Consider the following 20,647-nt stretch of genomic DNA (forward strand, 5'->3'; position numbering starts at 1 on the left):
CCGGCCCCACCTCTTTCCTTCCACAACATGTCTCCTCCACTCTTCTTGCCGCAGACACCGGTCCACCGCCAACTTCACCTCGCTGCCGCCTCCCATTCCACCTCCCACTTTCACCAGAATTTTCTCCTCTCTTCCGTCGCCTACGGCGGCGAGGAGCTGCAGAAATTGAGCGGCTGGTGAGCTTTGTCGAAACTCGGAAGTGAGTTTGTGGTGCCCCACAAACCCGATTATACCTTGAGAGAGTGGTGTATATGGCGCACAGAGTGGTGGCGATTTGGTGTCCCCTTCCGTGGACTATGGTGGGAACTGTGGTGGTTTTGTTTCAGAATATTAAATATTAATTAATTTCTTTTTTAATTTATTACTTTATTAAAAAAAGGAAAAGAAGAAAAGAAAAAAGAAAAAGAAAAAAAGTTGGGGGCAATTTTGTCATTTCCTGCAACATAAGGAAGAAAAATCGCAGAAACCGCGCGTGAGACACACGATTTGCGAAGAGGGGGGTTTTCGCCTTTGACTAATAAATATAGGGGGGTATTTGCTAATTGTTTTATGACAGGGGGAAAACACGCAGTTGCGATTTTCACAGGGGTAGTAAATGCAATAAACTCCTTTTCCTTCTACCGCCGCAATTGCTCACCGCGCTCTGCCATCCCCTTCTATTTCTCCACCCACTGTTATTCTACGGTTCAGGTTCCGACGGAGCTCTCGTTCTAGCAAACCCTTTACGACCGCGGTCCGGCCGTTCGTGGGGCCCCGATTTCTGCTTTTATTTTCAGAAGTTCTTCAGCCCAGTTTCTTCTCGCTCTTCAATCCCCCTTTCTCTCTGCCTCCCACCTGTTTTTCTTACACGGATGGACCCATTTCCGAATCTCTTCATCTAAATTTCCAAGCCCAGACTCGGTTGATTTTTGTAAAATTTTTTTTTGTATATTTTGGTTGTAGGTCAGATTTTGGAAAGAGGTATTTTATTTTCTTCTAGGGGATTTTTTTCTCTCGATCATTACCATTTTGTTTAATTTTAATTTTCTGTGATTAGTACATTATGTTATTAATTAGTGTGAGATGATCGATCTTGTTGTATATTCCGATAATTAATCACCGGCCTAATTAAAATCGGGCTCTGTTTTACTGTTCTTAACTGTATATATATAATCATGCATAATATATCTAAGTAAGAGAATTAGTTAATTCTTTTTTTGAATTGTTCTACATTTAAGAGTGATTGAATCATGATTTAATCATGATTCTGCAAAGGTTAATTCTTGATTTGCATGTCTCTTCAACTGTCGAAAATGATAACGAATAACATATTTTTATTTAATTACCAGGCCGTTTACAGACCTCCTCACCCGATTCGTGGAGGCATCCCAATTTGCTTCCCAAGGTTAATTTGCTTATTTTTATTCGTTGTGACGCCATTTGCCTAATTGCGTTTATTCGGTTTCATATACGTGTGTATATTGATTAAGTAGAAGAAAATAACATGGTCTATAATTAATTAATCATGCATGATCAGTTTTTCGACGAAGAATTCCTGGAGAAACATGGATTTGCTAGAACCGAAGTATGGATTTTGACACGTGATACAGCTTTTCCCCCTCCGACACCCGATCATGCATACGTTGATTTTCTACTCGATCATAAACCCGACGACTTCCAAGACTGGCCTAATCATAAGTACTTTACAATTAATATTTAATTAATAATTTTGGTATATATACAACAATATCATAATCGAAATTATATATATATATTTCCTCTGTTTTAATTAATGTTGCAGATTTGAGCTCCGTTTACGTGTTATCCTGGGACCCACCGGAGATCTGACTATGACAACTCGTGTAAAAAATGTCAACACTAATGGGGAGCCTTTCGCGTTCAAATTTGCCTATCACTCCTACTTCTCCGTCTCAAATATCCTGTAAATTAATATATACTAATGACAATATTATATTAATGTTTTTAAAAAAAATATATAGTAGCAACAGTGAATTAACTAAATTAATAATCCATTTTCCAGTGCAACTCGAATTGAAGGATTGCAGGGGTTGGATTATCGGGACTATCTGGATCACGATCAATTCACTGAAGAGGCTGGTGTACTCACTTTTGAAGAAGAAGTATGCATATATATAAATATAAAGATGTATTTTAATTACCTAAGTTTATTTAATTATGTTTGGTGTAATTAATTATCTATAATCACTTTTTAATTTCGGTTTTAGTTGGACAGGGCATACCTGAACACTCCTGATGAGATCCGTATTAGAGACCTTGAGCTTAGAAGAGTTATTACCATTTACAAAGATGATAGTCTTCCTGAAATTGGTAAGGTTTTTTTTCTTTTTTATTTTATATATATATATACTTCATAGTGTCGTATTTATATATAAATGCAACGGATTATTTAATAAAACGTGTATTATATACGTATATTTTTGTAGTTGTGTGGTATCCATGGGAAGATGATGCAGGTTTGATAGCTGATTTTTGAGATGAAGAGTATAAGGTGATGATTTGAAGTAGATTTAAAAGGCGTGTGCAGAAATTTGAGGCCTCGATTGTTCATTGAATATTTTTTGATTTTTGATACGTTTTGTTGTAATTGTAAAGTAAAAAAAAATGGCCACAATACCTTTTTAGGTTTTAATTAATCTGTAGCAAATCAATTATGGATCATGTTATTGGAGGCAGGTTCAAGCTGGGGAGGAAGATTGGTAGCGAATCTTTTGGAGAGCTTTATTTGGGTAATCTCATCGGCAATTTTTTTTCTCATTTTTTCTTTATAGGCAAACTATATATAAATATTTATATATGTGCTATTTTAAATTTCATTGAGTAAATATACAAACTGGAGAAGAAGTTGCTGTGAAGCTGGTGAGTAGACTTTTCCGTCTTCGAATTGGATAAATGGTTTAGGTGTTCAATTTTTGAATGAGACTTATGTCCGGAATTTGCGAATCCGATCATCAACCCCGCCGCCGAAGAATCCATCGGTTCGTCTCTTCACTTGTGCTTCCTCTGTTGCATTTCTAATCATAGTAGTTTAGATTTTGGTTCTTAATTTGTCGTGTATTTGTATGATTTTTTTTTGTCGGACGGTTTTATGATTTGGTGGATCTATTCGTTGAAGTAAGCGGAACTCAAAAATCTCAGTTCACTAGTGTGGAAATGGTAAAATGTTTGATAAATTAGGGGAAATCTAATCTGAGATGCGAGATCATAAATAATTGATAGGGAAATAACAGGAGTGCCACTGATTGAATATATTTTTTTTTATTAAATTGAATTATTACTTTTATATTATTTTATTTTACAATTAATAGAGGTAAAGAGTAGGGTTTATGGCTGATGAGTGATGACTGATGCCTTTTTTTTCTTCCTGGTATGTGGTATATATGAATATGTCAGGTGATATAAACGGCTTCGGCTGAATATATTGATATTGCAGTGGAAGCTGCTCGCAAAGCATTCTTCAGAAATGGTGGCAAAGATTGGTCATCCGCAACTGGGGCCCACCGAGCCAAGTATTTACGAGCCATCGCTGCTAAGGTTTTTCTTCCTCACTCTAATTAAATTTTGTTGCAAAATATTTCAGTTTCTTGTGGACTATTTTCTCGTATGGTTTAGGGGTGCGATAGAAACTATTTTGGTAATTTTATGTAAAAGTATAAAATCTTGACTCTTGCTTGGTGAATTTGAGAACAATTTGTAAAGGTTTATTTCAATTTTATTGGTACTGTTTCGACTTTATTTTGGATCATGCCACATGATTGATTCGTTTTAGATATAATAATGCCACATGGCTGATTAATGCAAGATACTTGAGTTTTCATTCTTATCACATCATCCCATTTCTTTTCCCCTTTTTTTGGTTTTGCCCCTTTTTATTCTAAAACACTGTCGTATCGTACTTACTGCGCCGCATTTGCACTGTATATTAAGATCATACGACCATTGAGAGATAGACTATGTTGGTAGGATTAGATTTTTTAACGACAATAGTTATGTTGGATTCAAATACGCATTTGTAAATAATTTGCAAGAATTGCTATACATTTTCGTAGTTACATTCCAACTGATAAGTTATTAAGGTTCATTTTCGTCCAATTGTTTCATAGTTTTGGGGATTGCACCGTATCACATGGTGCATTCGCATCACCAACTCCGTCGAAATAACCGATCGACTTGTGCAAATATGACTACCGGACACCGCGCCTTGCGCGGTGCTCCGTACCTAGTATATATATATATATCAACTCTAAGCCACAAAAAATAGGCAAGGAGATTAATTTCTCAGAATTAATTGTCCATATATTAAGCCAATCGCTCTGCAACTGATCTTTCTCTCTCTAGAATCGCCATCCGGCGCGCTCGATATTCCCCCGCCTTCCTCCGTTTTGGCCGCTCCATCAAACGGCAAATTACAGGTGGCACATAAACACTTCATCTGAATTCCTCTCTGTGTGTGTGTGTGTTTACACCTTCTGAAGGTGATAGATAATTTTCAATTTTTTTTTTTGCCCTAATAGGAAGTGATTAAATTAGGGGAAGGGGTTTTAAAGCAGCCGGAAGATGTTGCCGTTGATAAATTGGGGGTTTTGTATACAGCAACCAGAGATGGTTTTATCAAAAGATTGCATAAAAATGGAACCTTGGAAAATTGGCGCCAAATTAACAGTGATGCTTTATTAGGGCTAACTGTTACAGCTGCTGGTGATCTAATTGTTTGCGATGCAGACATGGTAATTAGTTTAATTATAATTATACATATATATATATATATATATATATATATATATATATATATATATATATATATGGTAAAATACAGTTTTGGTCCCTCATGTTTCTCATGTTTCAAAAATTCAACACTTTTAGTCATTTTGGTTAATTTTCGTTAGTACTAACGGAATCAAACGTGTGCCCATCACTCCCTTAACTGACGGAATAACACTAAATTGACGAAAAAGACCAAAAGTGTCAAATTATTGAAACATGAGGGACCAAATGTGTTTTTTGTGAACATGGGGGACCAAATGCAGAATAAGTGTAAACTTGAAGGATGAAAACAGTAATATTCCCAATATATATATATATACACACACGCTGGGTATGTAATCTTGTATATCATTGGAACAGGGTTTGCTTAAGGTTAATGAAGATGGTGTGACTGTTCTTGCATCACATCTTAATAATGGTGTTCAAATAAGGTGATAAATTAAAAAAGAAAATCTCAATTATATCGAAATATCTTATCGGTTGTTATTAATTATGCTTTTAAATGATTTGGCTAGTTTTGCAGACGATGTGGTGGAATCGTCGCACGGTGTACTGTACTTTAGCGTCGCGAGCACGAAACACGGCTTCCACAATTGGCAACTCGATGCCCACGAGACGAAACCTAACGGTCAGCTCGTAAAATACGACCCTTCGTCGAATGTAGCGTCTGTTGTTCTTCATAACCTCGGATTCGCAAATGGTGTCGCCTTATCTGCGGATCAAGATTACTTGGTTGTCTGTGAAACATGGAAGTAAGCTATATGTGTATATACGTTATCAATTAAATTTTATTGATTCTTTATGTTTATTAAATAAATAAATTTAATTCTAAGTTTGTTATATATATATATGTGTGATTAGATATAGATGTTTGAAATATTGGGTTGAAGGAGATTTAAAAGGGCAAACAGAGATATTCATTGATAATCTCCCTGGTGCTCCTGATAACATAAATCTTGCTCCAGATGGCTCATTTTGGATTGCCTTGATACAGGTATATACTAATTTTATTTATTGCATTTAGCACCCCTGTATTTACTCTAATTGTAAACATACCCCTCGCCTTATAAATATTAGCAAAATCCACCCCTAAACACACATTAATGTACAAAAGAACACATGATTTGTCGATTATTTGATGCAGTTGAGGCCGAGATTTATGTACGTGTCGTGGGCATTAAAATACGTAATCCGGGTTTTCCCGAGGTTGGGAAAATGGATGATTGGGCTACAGAACAAAGCAGTGGTAGTGAATATAGCTAGTGATGGCAGTGTAGTACGGAGTTTTGATGACCCGACGGGAAAGATGATGTCTTTCGTGACGTCTGCACTAGAGTTTGAGGGCTATTTGTACTTTGGGAGCCTTCAAAATGATTTCATAGGCAAATTACCTTTGACAACTTCATCAGCATATTAGGCAATAGTAATTGCGATTTAGTATTATAAGTCGTCGTCTTATGTAATATACGTGTTGTATTTCATAGGTAAACTAGTACTTCATCTGTGAGTTGCAGGAGAATAAATTTATATTTGAAAAAAAATTGATTGTAAAAAAAGTTTATCGCAATAATATAGATACAAATTATAGGCAATCGATCAAAAGTATTTAAATATATAATAAAAAATTGGACATTGTATATAAGGAAATACAATAATTCAACATTAAGGAATTTGAATCATTCATTTATCATACTATTGATTTTATGAAATTTAAAAATAACGAAACGGACGATACATAGATATTGCACATGTCGATCTCAGAATGAGACAAATGTCATGTTCTTAGCCATTTATGTTATAATGGAGTTAAAATTTATATATTACATAGACAGAGAGAAATAGTTATCGTATTGCATAATATTCTTGTTTGATTAATACATTAATGCAAAATTTAAACAACAAATAAAATAAAATCCGCGACTGAATATAAAATTTTGAATCGACAATATTATAAAATGATAAGTATCAATTTGATTTTCGAAAGGAAAAAAAAAGTGTTGAATTGATTATTGTGCGTGCACGAACTTGATCAATTTATATGTTTTATGTTCACCATTTTGATTATTGAAATCGACTCGACGTAACTATTTTGATAATTAGACGTAACCAAGGGCCACTTGCGAATTACTACAATATAAAATAAAAAAGATATTAAAAATATTTATGGTCACCATTTTATATGTAATAATAATAATAATTTATTATTAGAGGAAAAATAAAAACATATTATTGACCGGTATTAAACAAAGCTGTCAAACGGGCCAAGTTGAATTGAAGAGCTGAGGGCATATTGGACAAATCGCATCAATTAATCTAGCCCTATAAAAACGTTAACTCATCCTCCATCACCACGCAATTAGGGTTTTCGCATCATATCGGCGCCTCTTCCTCAGTTGATTCCGACTTAGGGTTTCTCACCGGCGGAGAAGAAAAATGGGTCACGCGAATATCTGGAACTCGCATCCCAAGACCTACGGCCCTGGATCACGCACTTGGTCTGTCTTTTTTTTTTTTTTTTTTTTTTTTTTTATACTGAAGAAATTTTTTTCCGATTGTTCTCGTCGGAGAAATTAGCTGAGTATTTATATATTTGTTTCGTCTTTGGCACAGCCGGGTCTGTGGAAACCCGCATGGGTTGATCAGGAAATACGGTCTGATGTGTTGCAGGCAGTGCTTCCGCAGTAACTCCAAGGAAATTGGCTTCATCAAGGTTTGTTTTTTACTCTATTTTTTTATATTTAAAAATTAATCCCCAAAAGATTTATTGTATGAATATTGAAGTTTGATTTATTGTATAACTTAATGTTTTTCAGGGTTTGATTCAGTTTGAATATTTTTAATTAGTTTTAGGTTGACCTGATTTGATAATTTGGAGGCTTTGGTATCAAATTCATAATAATACTTGTTTGATTATATTCGATTGTTATGCTTTGTGCATTTCGTAATATTCATTTTGTGTAATTGTTTAGTCCTCCTAGTTTGGGGTTATTAGAAATTCACATTGTCATTTGAAATCCTCGTCTTCCCTTTAATCCAGTTTCCGTTTATCCAAATTGAAATGATTTGTACAAATTGTCGTACCTACTCAAATCCTTCCCATTAGGATAGATGTTTGTTGATTGTCACTGTGGGTTTTCCCGTGTTTCTTATGGGAGATGTAGTATGTAATATTTGGGGTAAATGAAGCTTAAGAATTTGCGGAGTTAGTTAATTCGATTTTTACGTTTCGATTTGGGAGATGTAGTATGTATAATATTTGGGGTTTTACCATGTTTTTGGTATAACTTAATATTTGTGGAGATAGTTAATTCGGCTTTTATGTTTCGATTTGATGTCTTTTATATCTGGTCATCTGAAATGTGCAAATGAAATGTGCAAATGCTGATATTGTATTCTGTTTTGTATCTTGCAGTACCGTTAATGAAGCATGGATATCGCAGCAGGCTTTGAAGTTGAAGTTGTTTTGAAATTCGTAGTGCAAACTTGAAAAGCTTGTTAGTTTTAAGATGTTCAAATTTTGTTTTCCAAGTTGACTTTCTCTCAAGACAAATTAGATTATGTTGGTTATGTTTTATTTGTGCTAACTGCTAAATGTTGCAACCTTTTCAATATCGAAACTTTACTTATTTTCTCTGTTTATGGTTTTAAGATATCAACTTTTTCGACAGTTAGGTGATCTGTGCCTTAAAGGCAACTTGCTCAGACCACCATGGTTATTCAGTTGCGTTTGATTGAAGCAATATTACTCTAAGCACGATTCTTATGGTTGATTGTGTTTTGTTTATCACGGTTTTTAACGTGTTATAAAAGAAAATTAACTAAAAGCAGGTTTCCAATAATGCCTTGTATGAGGTCTATATTATGCTACACTGGGGAAATCTCAACCCTTATTAACACAAAAACACATATTAGTGTGTGTTTGATTAACTGTAAAAATTAACTCGAGGTGACTTTAACCGTGTGTAGCATAGAAATAACCTCTTGTTTGATATCATTGTTTTCTGAGTTTACAAATTATTCAATCTTTAAAAACAAGTGATGATTTGTCTTCTTATGATACTTTTTACATTCATTTAATACTAATACTAAAAACGAAGGGCTCAGGGTTTGAGGTTCTTCAAGCTTAATAACTGTGGAAAATCATTTTGACAATACAATTCCATATTAACACTTTACCCAATTCAAAGATATAACAATTACATGAATATGCCATCGCCCTCTTCCCTTTTGTTAACTGTAGGTTCCACCTCATAACATATTCTTGTTTCAGTAGAGTACAAACATTTGAGATTTTTCGGGTCCTTCTCACAACTTTCAAGATATTAAGAGCTAAGATCCAAAAGTAACACATGGCTAGACCATACGCACGTACCTTTTGGGTATACGTTGAAGATGGATTTTTCTATGCAGTAGTGCCGAACAGCCAATCTGGAAATATGTGGCTACTTCTCTCCAAGAACCTGTAAAATATACGCAAGTTCATTTTAAATTTACTGTTAATTGAGATACACTTACCAATAAATATATATACACACACGTATACATATTTGATATTTCAACAATAGAACAAAAGGGATCACTAATTGAAGGGACATGTTCGTGACTTACTCCCTTGGAAGAGAAAATGTAGCTTCGTGCCTCTGAGTAACTCTTTCTCAATCGGGTCTCGGTTTTCTCTTTCCACATAAGTCCAGAGAGAACGTAAATGAGAATCCGCATCCTCCACTGTAAATTAGACGATATCCTTTTACACTGATGAACTTCTCAAGGGGCGACCTCTTCTAAGGTAAGCATCTAAACAATGCAACACTGATGACTGCAAGCAACGAGGTATTAACAAAGAAATCGTATTAGCAAGTGAAGAAGATTATCATATCTAAAAAGCTGAATACACGAAGATTATTTCTAGATAACTAACTTTTTTTTATGTAACATGTTTTATTTTTCTTTTTGCAGAACAAGATTTTGTTATTGATTTAACACCACTTACCCGACAAATGCTACTGTTTCGTTTTAATTTAAAGGAAAACCTTTGACTCACCAATTATTTCCATTGCACTGATAGCTCGCAAGAGTGACAGATTATCAAATTCGAAGGCCCTCTCAGTGTTTTCATCTCGAGAATCCAGCAGGTCTTTATCATCGTAACTATCCGAGACCCTAAAGGATAGCATATGCAGTTGCGAATCGGCACAAAAGAAAAATGAGAATAACCCACACATTATCATGTATAATTCACATTTGACCCAATCATAACACTATATGAAATGCCTTGACAAGATATCAAATTTCATGAGCTAACTTCAAATATGCAAATTGAGAGTGTTGTGTTCATAGTAAGCATCAATGAGATATGAAGAAGCAACTGATATAAGCCAAAAAAGAAAAAAAAAAGCAACTTGAGGATAACCAGATATATTAGGATCCTCTCTTTAAATCAAAGATGAGTAAATCTATACACACAAGCAGTACCGAGGTACCGTGAAGAAGAATAATTCAAGGATGAGCACAACTACAAACAAAAATGTATACTGTGAGTAAAAATGTGAATAACTCACATATATGTTTGGAGGTTACACATTTGTCCATTATTATGAACCTTGCAAAACTGAACTTTCGGTCATGCTTAGATCATACGTTGGGTAACTTCTGTCAGATGAAACCCTTTACTGAACATCCGTTCCATCCATTTTTTAGCCTCTGATTTCCGACCATCTTTGGCTAAACCATGGACAATTATATCATAAGTCCATCGATTTGGTTCATACCCTTTTTTCTGTAATCTGTGAAAAAAATTACAAGCGAAGTCCATTCCTTTCAAACTTAATCTCCTCAAAAGCATATTATTTGTATAAATATCCATACGGAAGCTTTGCTGGATCAGTTCTTCCATATCCTCGTCATCGTAGTTTCCTTCAACACAACCAGAAAAAACACCTATTAGGTGGCCCAACACCAAACTGGCAGAGGTTAGATTTTCCTTCTCGGATGAAGAAACCCAAGCATCATACAGTTTCCTAGTTCTCAATGCGTGCAACAGAAATAAATTGCCTATGAAGGAAGAAACCGGACGACCGATTTGAGTCATATCATTGAGAATATCCACAGCTTTATCATATTGCTCCAAATCACAATACAGCTTTATAAGCTCCTCATAACATTCGACACTAGGTGTTATCTTGTTTGTCTTCATATCCTCCATTACCTGTGATGCATACTCCGGTTTCTTGACTTTGCAAAGACCAATAACCATGGTGTGCCACAGTTTTCTCTTCTTCCATCTCGTGGACGAATCGCCGAACAGCTCCATAGCATGAGCAGTTTTTTTGCTTTTCAGATAACTTTGCAACAATATGATATCGGACTTCAAATCAGGTAGAAGACCGCCGCTTTTCATCATTTCATATGCTAGCATGGCCAGTTCAGGCTTCCCCGCATGTCCAGCTCCATCAATTAATAAGTTGTAACTGCGAGACGTGGGCAACTGATTACGAGCCAGCAGCATCTCAAGCAACCCGTAGAATTGCTTCTCCGGATTATCCATTTTACATAAGGAGCTAATTACCTCTCTGACCAATCTCCTGCTTGGCCTAAAACCACTTTCTTGCATTTCAATGAGCAATCTTGCTGCTATATCTCCTCTACTTGACCTACTAAATCCACTTATCAGGTGCAGGTAAGTACTCGCTCTAGATGATTTATTTATTCTGTTGAGCATGTCATGTAACAAGTACCCTTCTTCAACTCTGCTGGCCTTACAAAGAGCCGATATGAACTTGTCATACGTGAAGTTACTAGGCATGATATTCTGGTCTAGCATGAAAACAACCAGCTCCTTCATCTTATCAAGCTTTCCTTCTCTACAGAGAGCGTCCGCAATAATGGAAAAGGTCCTTTCACCAGGGAAATAACCCTCTTCCATGGAATTCCTCAACAGGTTATACGCTTCATCGACACTGACATCCCCCAATAGAGTATTTATAAGATAATTATAAGCCATGCAATTAACAGAGAGGCCAAACTCCACCCTCGAATTATACAAGTCCATTGCAATGTCCACCATCCCTGCCTTGCATAAAAAGCACAAGACAGCATTCATGGTGACAACATCAGGCAATATCTCCTTCTCTTTCATTTCAGCGAACAGATCATAGATCTCGTCGAGCCTATTCTCCCTCACAAGCCTACAAATTAACATGTTATAACGAAATACATCCGGAACATAATCCTCAACCGCCTGCTTGTCCTTCAAAAACTCCAAGGCACGATCCAACTTCCCAGCCTTGACGAGGTCCCTAATCCACACACCATATGCATGCTCCATCGAAACGGAGCCCATTTTCGTAAACTCCTCGATTAACAATGCGGCCTTATCAAATTTATTATTCTTGCACAAGGTGGCCACGAAGGTAGCGACAGGAATTCCACTCAACCGCGCCCCGTTATCCTCGACAAGACCACGCAGATACTCCTCTCCCCTTTCCAACTCATTCTGCAAGCAAAGATTCTTCATCATAATCGAATGCGTGACCTCATTCTGAAACCCCCGGATCCTAATTTCCTTCGCCACCGTCTCCACTACATCAAAATAACCCTCCTCGACGAGAGAATTCATAAGCACATGGTATGCGAATGAATCCAAATCCACGCCCTGAAACCGCATTCTACCAAACAGTTGGAGTGCAATCTCCGATTTGCCTGCTACGGCGTAACCTATGACCAAGATATTGTAGTACATTACTTTATGGACATACCTCTGCTTCGTATAGTTCTCTAAAAAGTCTACCATTAGATTCATCAGCTTCGCCTGAGATATGATCCGGAAAATGGCGTTGAATGTGGCTCTCGTGTGGTGGAAGCCGGGCTGCCGGCCCGCCCAATCGAAGAACTTCAAGCAGGAGAGTACATCTTTACTCCCGTAACTCAATACATCGAGAACTAAAGCTTCCGATACGCCGAAATTCAAGTGAGAAAGGGCGGAATCGGCGGAGGAATCTTCTTGTGCGCGGAGGATTTCGAAGATATGATCGAAGATAGGTGTCTTTCGAGACATGAGCCATTCCCGGAAGTAGAATACGAGGCCGGCGTGGTGTATCTCGGATAGGGATCCGTTCGAAATGGTGGGATTGGAGGAGTAGGGCGAAGGGGAGGAAGGATACGCGGCGGAGGAAATTGAGTGGGGATGGGTGGCGGCGGTGGAGAAGAGTGGAAGTCCGGTGGTGGTGGCGGCGGCGGCGGCGGAAGGAGGAGAGAGGAAGGCTCTGGTCTGCCTCGCGTATCTGAGAGTCATCATTATCTTTTTTGCTGATTTGTTTGTGAAATAATTTAAATCCTGTTTGTTTTCTGGTGGTCAATTGGTGGAGGACATGGTGGATTGTACGGCGAATCACGGTGGTGGAAGAATGGCGGCGGGCGGCGGATTGACAGAGGGTTGATGTTTCGCGCCGGTGAAGAAATTAATTAAGGAGTATTAGCAAATTCAACATAAAAGATTATATTCAGTAATTTCTAGCTATTTTTCCCCAAAATAAATAAATAAATAATCACATATAATTATTTGTGTTTAGTAAAAATAGTCACATCTAATTAGTGCTCACCACTGTTTGAAAACTTTATGAACAAGGAAAAAACAATATTATTAATTTAAATTGTTAACATTATAAATTATTAATTTTGCTACGGTTTTGAAAACCATGTTATTAAAAGCATAATTAACTCAAATAAGTTAGTAGTGTGATTATAATTAACATGTCAATTAGTTTCTGATCATACTATAATATCAGTTATAATAATCATAATTAAGGTGGGATGGGTGTATTTAATTAATATTAAATAATTAATCAAAGTTAGAGAAATTAAAGTTAAATATATACAAATTAATTAATATCAACAATCAGAAGTCAGAACTGTAATTAAATTTTTAGTTAGTAAATAATAAATTATACATAAAAGTTAATATTATAGAAATATGTCAAAAAAAAAATTGACTTAAATTATAAGATTTGGTCTAGGGATGGTAATGGGCCTAAATGTTGTCGATTTTAGGCCCACATTTGTTCATTGAAAGCGGACCGGGCCGGGTTAAGATAAATGATTTCGGGCTGGGCTTAAGTTTTAAATGTTTAAATATTGTAATAGTCCGTTGACTGTGAGTTAACAAAAGCTTTTTTCAGAAATTTTAATTTTAAGCAATAATAAAAAGAAAAAGAATTGTCTGAGATTCGACATAGAGAAATGTAGCGACAATTGTGTAGAAATTAACAGAAAATGATGAATTGGCTGCTGAGCTGGAAACAGTTGATTCGTTAATTTAACGCCTGGAATTTCGTACGGCCCTCCTTATCAAATGGTCACGAAAAGAATAGAACCGTTGGGAGCTTTATCCTCTGCAGCAAGGCTCACAGGACCGAGCTTCAACTGTTTGTACATTCGGGACGACAATTGTCCTTCACTGTTTGTACAACAGATTCTCCATTAGGGTGCAAAAAGCTAGTGACGCTCTTGTTGCAGGAGATAATTCATTAGGTGGTGGGTCCCACCGTTTCCAACGGCCATCTTTTTTCTCTCTCCTAAAGGTTCGTACAATAATCGCCATTAACCTAAATCGTCGGCTCCAGCCTTCAAAAAAAAAAAAAAAAAAAAAAAAATCACGTTTCGAATTCCCCATTTTTTGGAACTGCTAGCTATGGCGGAGGATTTCGAGGCCGCGGTGGAGGATGGGCTGCGCCTCTCTAAGAGGGTGTACTTCGGCAAGGACAGGGCGGTTGCGCCGCCGAAGCCCCCGACGGCGATGGAGAGGGCCGCCGGGTACTCGTACCTCCCGAACTCCCCAATGGTCTACGCCGTGATCTCCGACCCGGCGATCGTCGACAACCCGGACATGCCGAGCTACCAGCCGCACGTGCACGGCAGGTGCGACCCCCCGGCCTTGATCCCGCTCCAGATGAACGGGGTTTCCCTCGAGGTTGATTGCTATCTCGACACCGCGTTCGTCACCGTCACCGGCACGTGGCGCGTGCACTGCGTCATGGGCAGCCGCAGCTGCGATTGCCGCATCGCTGTTCCCATGGGCGAACAGGTAGCTGTAGATAGATTCTTCTCTTCTGCGCTTTATTCTTTCTTTTATGCTTCTAATTGTCTGAATTTCATCCAAGCAAAATAAAATAGGTTGTTTTTCTACTTCATTTTACTAGGGCTTCCCCTGTTCTCTTGCAACCTCTGTTGTAGTAAGAACACGCTTCATCTTATCTTAGTGCATATAAATAGGGAAATTTTTGTTCTGACTTGGTTTAGTATTTATTCCGTGTGAGCTATTCGGGTGGATTTGTCTTTGAAGTTGGTATTATACATGTTCACTTGTAATTTATGTTGCGATAAACTCCCGTTATGCTGTCAGTTGTAAAATTATTGTACTCGTCTCGCTTCACATTAGCGACGCGATGGTTTTATTTTTTGGTTCTCAAGAAGTATATTATTTGGCTAACAGGGTTCAATTCTAGGTGTGGAGGTTGAGGTGCCGAGGAAATCATACTCTACCCAAATAATCGCCGCGGAAAACGAAAAATGTACAGAACAAAAGGTGGCGAAGATTGAAGATGGAGGCTTCTTAAGAGCTCATATATTCACTCTTACAATTCCACAGGCAAGTCCTCCTATGCCCTTTCTTGTTGTACTGTCTGAATAACATACTCGATCTTTGTTTAACAAACATGGTATTATGTCTCTTTATTTTCAGATTGATGGAGGGACCAATATATCTGTTAAACTTAGATGGTCACAAAAGTTAGTGTATCATGACGGTCAATTCACCTTGGATATTCCATTTAGTTTCCCCGAGTATGTAACCCCAGCTGCAAAGAAGATATCTAAACATGAGAAGATACAGTTGAATGTTAATGCGGGTCCCGGTACCGAGGTTTTGTGCAGAACTAGTTCTCATCCCCTGAAGGTACACCATTACTCTTTCCGATGGTCGATTACGAGATGAATAAGAAGAATGATTTTCCTTACAGTTTTCATTTTTCTCGAGATTTTAGGAGCGACTACGACAAGCTGGAAAGTTGGGTTTCTTGTATGAAGCTGAAGTTCTTTCATGGTCAAGCAATGATTTTCAGTTCGCATATACTGTAAGATTTTAAATATACATTTTTTGTGTGTAATCTGATTAATTTCGATAAGTAGTTGTTCATAAGCAATGCGTTTGACCAGAAAGAAATCTCTACGGTACCGATTTTTCAGGTGTCTTCAAGTCATACTCTTGGTGGTGTACTTTTGAGTCCTCCATTGTTACAGGATGCAGACAATAGGGATATGTTCTGTTGCTATGTTTTCCCGGGGAAGCAGCAGAGTGAAAAGGTAACTCGAGATTCAGTCTCTCTTTCATTATTATTATTAAAAATATTTCTTGTAACTATTGCTTTCGGATGAATATTGGCTGAATTTGATTTAAATTGTGTAAAGGTTTTTAGGAAGGAAGTGGTGTTTGTTGTTGATATTAGTGGAAGCATGAGAGGTAGAACACTCGAAGATACCAAAAATGCCCTTTTCGCTGCACTCGCGAAGCTTGACCCCAAAGACTCGTTTAATGTAATTGCATTCAATGGTGAAATTTACCTGTTTTCCTCGGCACTTGAGCCAGCAACTTCAGAAGCTATTGAAAATGTGACTCAGTGGATCAATATGAATTTTGTAGCTGGTGGTGGCACGAATATTCTGCTTCCTCTAAATCAGGTACCTTTCGATCTTCTATATATAGTTCAGGAATGCGTAATTTGTTTGTCATTTATATCTATCGGCTCTGTTAAAAGCTGATACTTGTATACTAACAGAAACTGCCTTTACTATTCAGGCTATGAATATGTTATCTGATAGTTGCAACTCAATGCCAATCATTTTCCTCATTACTGATGGAGCTGTGGAAGACGAGAAACATATTTGCGACACGGTGAAAACTCAGTTAACAAGCCAAAAGAACGTTTCTACAAGAATATACACTCTCGGCATAGGTGTGTAGTTATGTATTTATAATGTTTCAAATTCATCGAATGTAATTAAAAAAATATTCAAGAGGTGGATGAGGAAAAGCCTAGGAAAAAATATATTAAAATTTGTTACACACAAGTAGTCAAACTGGTGAGACGGGCCCGCAAGTTCAGACAAAGAGAAGATCTTTGTCTTATAACAAAGTCACCTCTAAATCTTGCTGTTTCTCTCATTACATTGATTTTTATTTCAATGTTCAAAACTAGTGATTTGAATGTGTTAGGCACATTCTGTAATCATTGATTTTTATTTCAATGTTCTAAACTAGTGATTTGAATGTGTTAGGCACATTCTGTAATCATTGATTTTTATTTCAATGTTCAAAACTAGTGATTTGAATGTGTTAGGCACATTCTGTAATCATTGATTTTTATTTCAATGTTCTAAACTAGTGATTTGAATGTGTTAGGCACATTCTGTAATCATTATTTTCTTCGGATGCTTGCAACAACTGGTCGGGGGCATCATGAAATCGCCAGTGATGTCGGTAAGTTTTTCTCTGTCCTGTAAATATATATTACATCGCCTTTCTATTTTCACATGTATAATAAGAAGATCTGATGATAAAATCCCCTTCTCTAATTTGTTTTCTTCGATTTGTCAGATTCCATTGAGGTTCGAGTGAGACGGCTGTTTGCTAGAGCGTCATCTATCTTTCTAGCAAATATTGCTTTTGAGAATCTCGATACACTTGATCTTGAGGTAAATATATTATTCGTTTTTTTCGTTTTCTATTGATATTACTTACGGAATTGAGTTTTTTTTAACGAAGAGTTAATGGTTTTCATGGTGTAGGTGTTTTCTTCTGAAATTCCAGACCTTTCGTCTGAAAGCCCTTTGATTGTGTCAGGCAGATACCAGGGATCTTTTCCGAATACCCTTAAAGTTAATGGTATCGTTGCAGATATGAGCAATTTTTCTCTCGAGCTGAAAGTGGAACAGGCAAACGAGATGCCTATTGCCAAGGTAATATACCCGAATTTATTTTAGTAGTTCCTTCGGTTTATATAAGTTTTGCACTGCATGAAATACGCTGCGTAATAAAGATAACATTTTTATTTAATTGGATAAATATCCACAGATTGTAGCCAAACATCAGATTGAACAACTCACAGCTCAAGCCTGGTTCTCAGACAATCAGGAGCTCCAGGATAAGGTATATTTCGATACGTATGCTACTAATTTCGTGTACTAATCTATAAAACGAAGATTGTAGCCAAACGTAATTGATGATGTGTGTTTTCTTCTGTCAACAGATAGCGAAAATGAGTGTCCTAAACGGTATTATCTCTGAACACACGAGCATGGTCTTGCTCGAGACAGAGAGAGGGAAAACAAAAGTCGATTCCACCACTAAGCAACAGGTTCGTTCTTATTCACACACACACGCACCTTAAATTAACTGTAAAAACCTAAAAAGACACGGTTGCAGGTTTCGAGCAAAAGCAAAGCGGATCAACACAACAAGGCCGAAGACTCCAAACCTAAAAGAATATCGGTGCTGCACAACGTGGGGCTCGGTTTCGGAAATCCAATTGCTACAGGCGATAATATTCCTCCAGGGTGTAAAGACACGAAACCAGCCGATGCTGCAGAGGTTTTCGTAAAGGCGGCTTCTGTGTGCTGCGGAAGGCTTCTCAACCACTGCTGTTGCATGTACTGCATACAGTGTTGCTCTAAAATGAACGATCAGTGCGCGATTGCATTCACTCAGCTGTTCGGTGCTTTGGCTTGTTTGGGCTGTTATGCCTGTTGTTGCGATGGAAACGAATGATGAATCTTGATAATTATTTATATAATTATATATATACGTACAGATATTGTGAGAAGATTGTATGGATTTTTAGGTGAATCGAAGCCTAAGTTAATATTTTGTCCAAAGCAGCAGAACTGTACAATTAGTTTGTACATGAATTAGGACTCATCGTTATATCCTTGTATCCTCTAATATGCCTGGGAAGGACTCATCTACGTTGCTATTGTTTATTATTACATTGTGATTATAGTCTTTAATCCTGTATAATCCATCTTGAAGAATTGTATTATATATATATATATATATATATATATATATATATATATATATATATATATATATATATATATATATATATATATATATATATATATATATAACTATATGTATGTATCGAAAATATTATAATTTCAGATGACAAAGTATTGAAAGATCGCGTTAAAAGTCTGAACGTTTTAGGCCGGAGTTAATACTTCGACGGCCAGATCAATGATTTTTCTAAATAGGATTCTTTCACAAGTTATGTGTTTTTCTTTGGATGTTAGGTTCTTATCTTGCATGGCTCGCGACGTCGAATATTTATAATGGGAGGAGTGGACTTCACTCCTTCAATCCAGTTACACCTGTCGAATCATCTTAGTAAAATATAGTCGGACTCTAAATCACCTTTCAATCGCATATCTTATGTCATTTCAAGTGAACATGTCATTTCAAGTGAACAGTGGGATAGCTGCATGTGCCAAAAGCAACAAACATTCCGTGAACCTGACAGTTGATGGGACGTGCATTAAATGTTGTCATATAGCCTAGGCAGCAGATTGTTCCGCTGCCTCACATTCGTACGTCCTCTCGTTAGGTCCTTTCACGATTTGTCTTGCCCGCCAGAGTTACTCAAGGATGAGTTGTTATTTGGCAGCTTGCGAGCGACCGATTTACGCGGGCCTCGCTTTTTATGGGCTTTATTGGGTTAAACTTGCCTAGTGGGCCGGTATAATTGGAATTGCTCTCAATCAACACTATTTATGTGTACAATTCATCTTAAGAAAACGAAATATTTTTGTGCCTCGGCCTCCCAACTCGTATTTTCCATCAAAGTTTCTTGCTAATAGATTACTATGAATCTTACATCGGATATTCTTCTTAACTTGTTCATGATTCGAGGTGAATGTTTAAATGGACCTCATAATCAAAAGTAATTAACAAATACTTTTAACATTAAACGTTTCGATAATTGATTGGTTAAAGAGTCTTGATTAATTAAACACATTGCTAAGTTTCTGGATTAGGGGACCACGAACTGCAAATATGCTCCAACCAACATATGCTGCAGTATTATTGGAGTTTCTTAACTATTAATCAAAATCAACTCATAACAAACAAGAAAATATATTAAAAAAAAAATTGAAATTCTTTGTTGAATTACATTTCATTTTATTGCTTTGAGTAGTAGTTCTCAGTCTATCCAACCTCAAGATTTGTTTTTCCAACAATTTTATTTTATTCACCTCCTCTATTGCCTATTTTTCTAATTTAAAGATCGATCATATATTTGAGATTTTATATTATTTTTATTAAGTTTATTTTAATTTTAATTTGATTTGACCTCGTGGTGAATCACTCGGAAATCACAGGTTAATTATTCACATAGTCAAGAATTTAAAGAGTTCACACATTGAAACTTGGGCAAATGTGAGTTGTTATATATTTTTGGGGATGCATGCATTATTGCAATATAATATATTCAATTGCTATAAAGTTTATAAACATTGGCATGGGTATAAGCGAACGGGGATGAGGGGGTGGCCCCCCATCAAATTACTAGTTGACTACAAATTTTATTAATTAATTATTTAATTAATTAAGGATATCGATCGACCATGGAGATTTTGTTTGAAAAACACAGGTGTTGGTGTGATATGGGTACGATGAACATTAATCAAAATGTCCCGGTCTGACACGTGTGCTCCCGCCATGGAAACTCGATGGACATGAATTAATGTTTAATTGTATTAATTTTACGGGTAAATTACAAAAATCCCCTCGAACTTAGGTTAAATAACGAAAAAA

General features: G+C 36.7%; 4 protein-coding genes across 5 annotated transcripts; 3 read left to right on the top strand and 1 right to left on the bottom strand.

Annotated features, from left to right (window-relative positions):
* Nucleotides 1-582: 582 nt before the first annotated feature.
* LOC105970818 (protein STRICTOSIDINE SYNTHASE-LIKE 4-like) lies at nucleotides 583-6,374 on the top strand. 2 transcript variants are annotated; one of them, XM_088823771.1, is made up of 15 exons: nucleotides 583-960; nucleotides 1,329-1,384; nucleotides 1,517-1,677; nucleotides 1,781-1,921; nucleotides 2,021-2,120; nucleotides 2,226-2,328; nucleotides 2,445-2,509; nucleotides 2,695-2,996; nucleotides 3,412-3,552; nucleotides 4,357-4,430; nucleotides 4,549-4,745; nucleotides 5,143-5,213; nucleotides 5,298-5,534; nucleotides 5,644-5,776; nucleotides 5,927-6,374. In XM_088823771.1, the coding sequence occupies exons 9-15, from the start codon at nucleotides 3,482-3,484 to the stop codon at nucleotides 6,197-6,199; spliced, it is 1,056 nt and encodes a 351-aa protein (XP_088679897.1). In that variant the 5' UTR covers nucleotides 583-960; nucleotides 1,329-1,384; nucleotides 1,517-1,677; nucleotides 1,781-1,921; nucleotides 2,021-2,120; nucleotides 2,226-2,328; nucleotides 2,445-2,509; nucleotides 2,695-2,996; nucleotides 3,412-3,481; the 3' UTR covers nucleotides 6,200-6,374. The 2 variants fall into 2 exon arrangements, with proteins under 2 accessions (XP_088679897.1, XP_088679898.1); XM_088823772.1 differs by lacking the exons at nucleotides 583-960; nucleotides 1,329-1,384; nucleotides 1,517-1,677; ... (2 more) ...; nucleotides 2,226-2,328; nucleotides 2,445-2,509 and having other exon boundaries at nucleotides 2,857-2,996; nucleotides 3,452-3,552.
* A 643-nt stretch (nucleotides 6,375-7,017) lies between these two features.
* LOC105970945 (small ribosomal subunit protein uS14z/uS14y/uS14x) lies at nucleotides 7,018-8,415 on the top strand. Its single transcript, XM_012995777.2, has 3 exons — nucleotides 7,018-7,277; nucleotides 7,393-7,492; nucleotides 8,195-8,415. Exons 1-3 carry the CDS (start codon nucleotides 7,216-7,218, stop codon nucleotides 8,201-8,203), a joined length of 171 nt encoding a protein of 56 aa, XP_012851231.1. The 5' UTR covers nucleotides 7,018-7,215; the 3' UTR covers nucleotides 8,204-8,415.
* A 473-nt stretch (nucleotides 8,416-8,888) lies between these two features.
* LOC105970944 (pentatricopeptide repeat-containing protein At1g71210, mitochondrial) lies at nucleotides 8,889-13,308 on the bottom strand. Its single transcript, XM_012995776.2, has 4 exons — nucleotides 10,341-13,308; nucleotides 9,824-9,942; nucleotides 9,391-9,598; nucleotides 8,889-9,242 (listed from the first exon to the last, which is right to left on the bottom strand). The coding sequence occupies exon 1, from the start codon at nucleotides 13,073-13,075 to the stop codon at nucleotides 10,409-10,411; it is 2,667 nt and encodes an 888-aa protein (XP_012851230.2). The 5' UTR covers nucleotides 13,076-13,308; the 3' UTR covers nucleotides 8,889-9,242; nucleotides 9,391-9,598; nucleotides 9,824-9,942; nucleotides 10,341-10,408.
* A 986-nt stretch (nucleotides 13,309-14,294) lies between these two features.
* On the top strand, nucleotides 14,295-18,837 carry LOC105970981 (uncharacterized). The gene is made up of 13 exons (XM_012995823.2): nucleotides 14,295-14,860; nucleotides 15,269-15,424; nucleotides 15,518-15,730; nucleotides 15,819-15,908; nucleotides 16,021-16,137; nucleotides 16,243-16,512; nucleotides 16,631-16,787; nucleotides 17,234-17,311; nucleotides 17,429-17,526; nucleotides 17,620-17,790; nucleotides 17,906-17,980; nucleotides 18,081-18,188; nucleotides 18,257-18,837. The coding sequence occupies exons 1-13, from the start codon at nucleotides 14,468-14,470 to the stop codon at nucleotides 18,596-18,598; spliced, it is 2,268 nt and encodes a 755-aa protein (XP_012851277.2). The 5' UTR covers nucleotides 14,295-14,467; the 3' UTR covers nucleotides 18,599-18,837.
* The last annotated feature ends 1,810 nt before the right edge of the window (nucleotides 18,838-20,647 follow it).

This window comes from Erythranthe guttata, chromosome 10 (assembly GCF_056151865.1).
Source record: "Erythranthe guttata isolate IM_541 chromosome 10, IM_541, whole genome shotgun sequence".
Lineage (NCBI taxonomy): Eukaryota > Viridiplantae > Streptophyta > Magnoliopsida > Lamiales > Phrymaceae > Erythranthe > Erythranthe guttata.

Coding starts and splice junctions, on each gene's coding strand:
- LOC105970818 (XM_088823771.1), top strand. CDS start 3,482: ATGGTGGCAAAGATTGGTCATCCGCAACTGGGGCCCACCGAGCCAAGT. Junction 4,746..5,142: donor TTGTTTGCGATGCAGACATG/GTAATTAGTTTA, acceptor TCATTGGAACAG/GGTTTGCTTAAGGTTAATGA. Junction 5,214..5,297: donor AATAATGGTGTTCAAATAAG/GTGATAAATTAA, acceptor TGATTTGGCTAG/TTTTGCAGACGATGTGGTGG.
- LOC105970945 (XM_012995777.2), top strand. CDS start 7,216: ATGGGTCACGCGAATATCTGGAACTCGCATCCCAAGACCTACGGCCCT. Junction 7,278..7,392: donor GGCCCTGGATCACGCACTTG/GTCTGTCTTTTT, acceptor TCTTTGGCACAG/CCGGGTCTGTGGAAACCCGC.
- LOC105970944 (XM_012995776.2), bottom strand. CDS start 13,075: ATGATGACTCTCAGATACGCGAGGCAGACCAGAGCCTTCCTCTCTCCT.
- LOC105970981 (XM_012995823.2), top strand. CDS start 14,468: ATGGCGGAGGATTTCGAGGCCGCGGTGGAGGATGGGCTGCGCCTCTCT. Junction 15,425..15,517: donor TCACTCTTACAATTCCACAG/GCAAGTCCTCCT, acceptor CTTTATTTTCAG/ATTGATGGAGGGACCAATAT. Junction 15,731..15,818: donor CTAGTTCTCATCCCCTGAAG/GTACACCATTAC, acceptor TCGAGATTTTAG/GAGCGACTACGACAAGCTGG.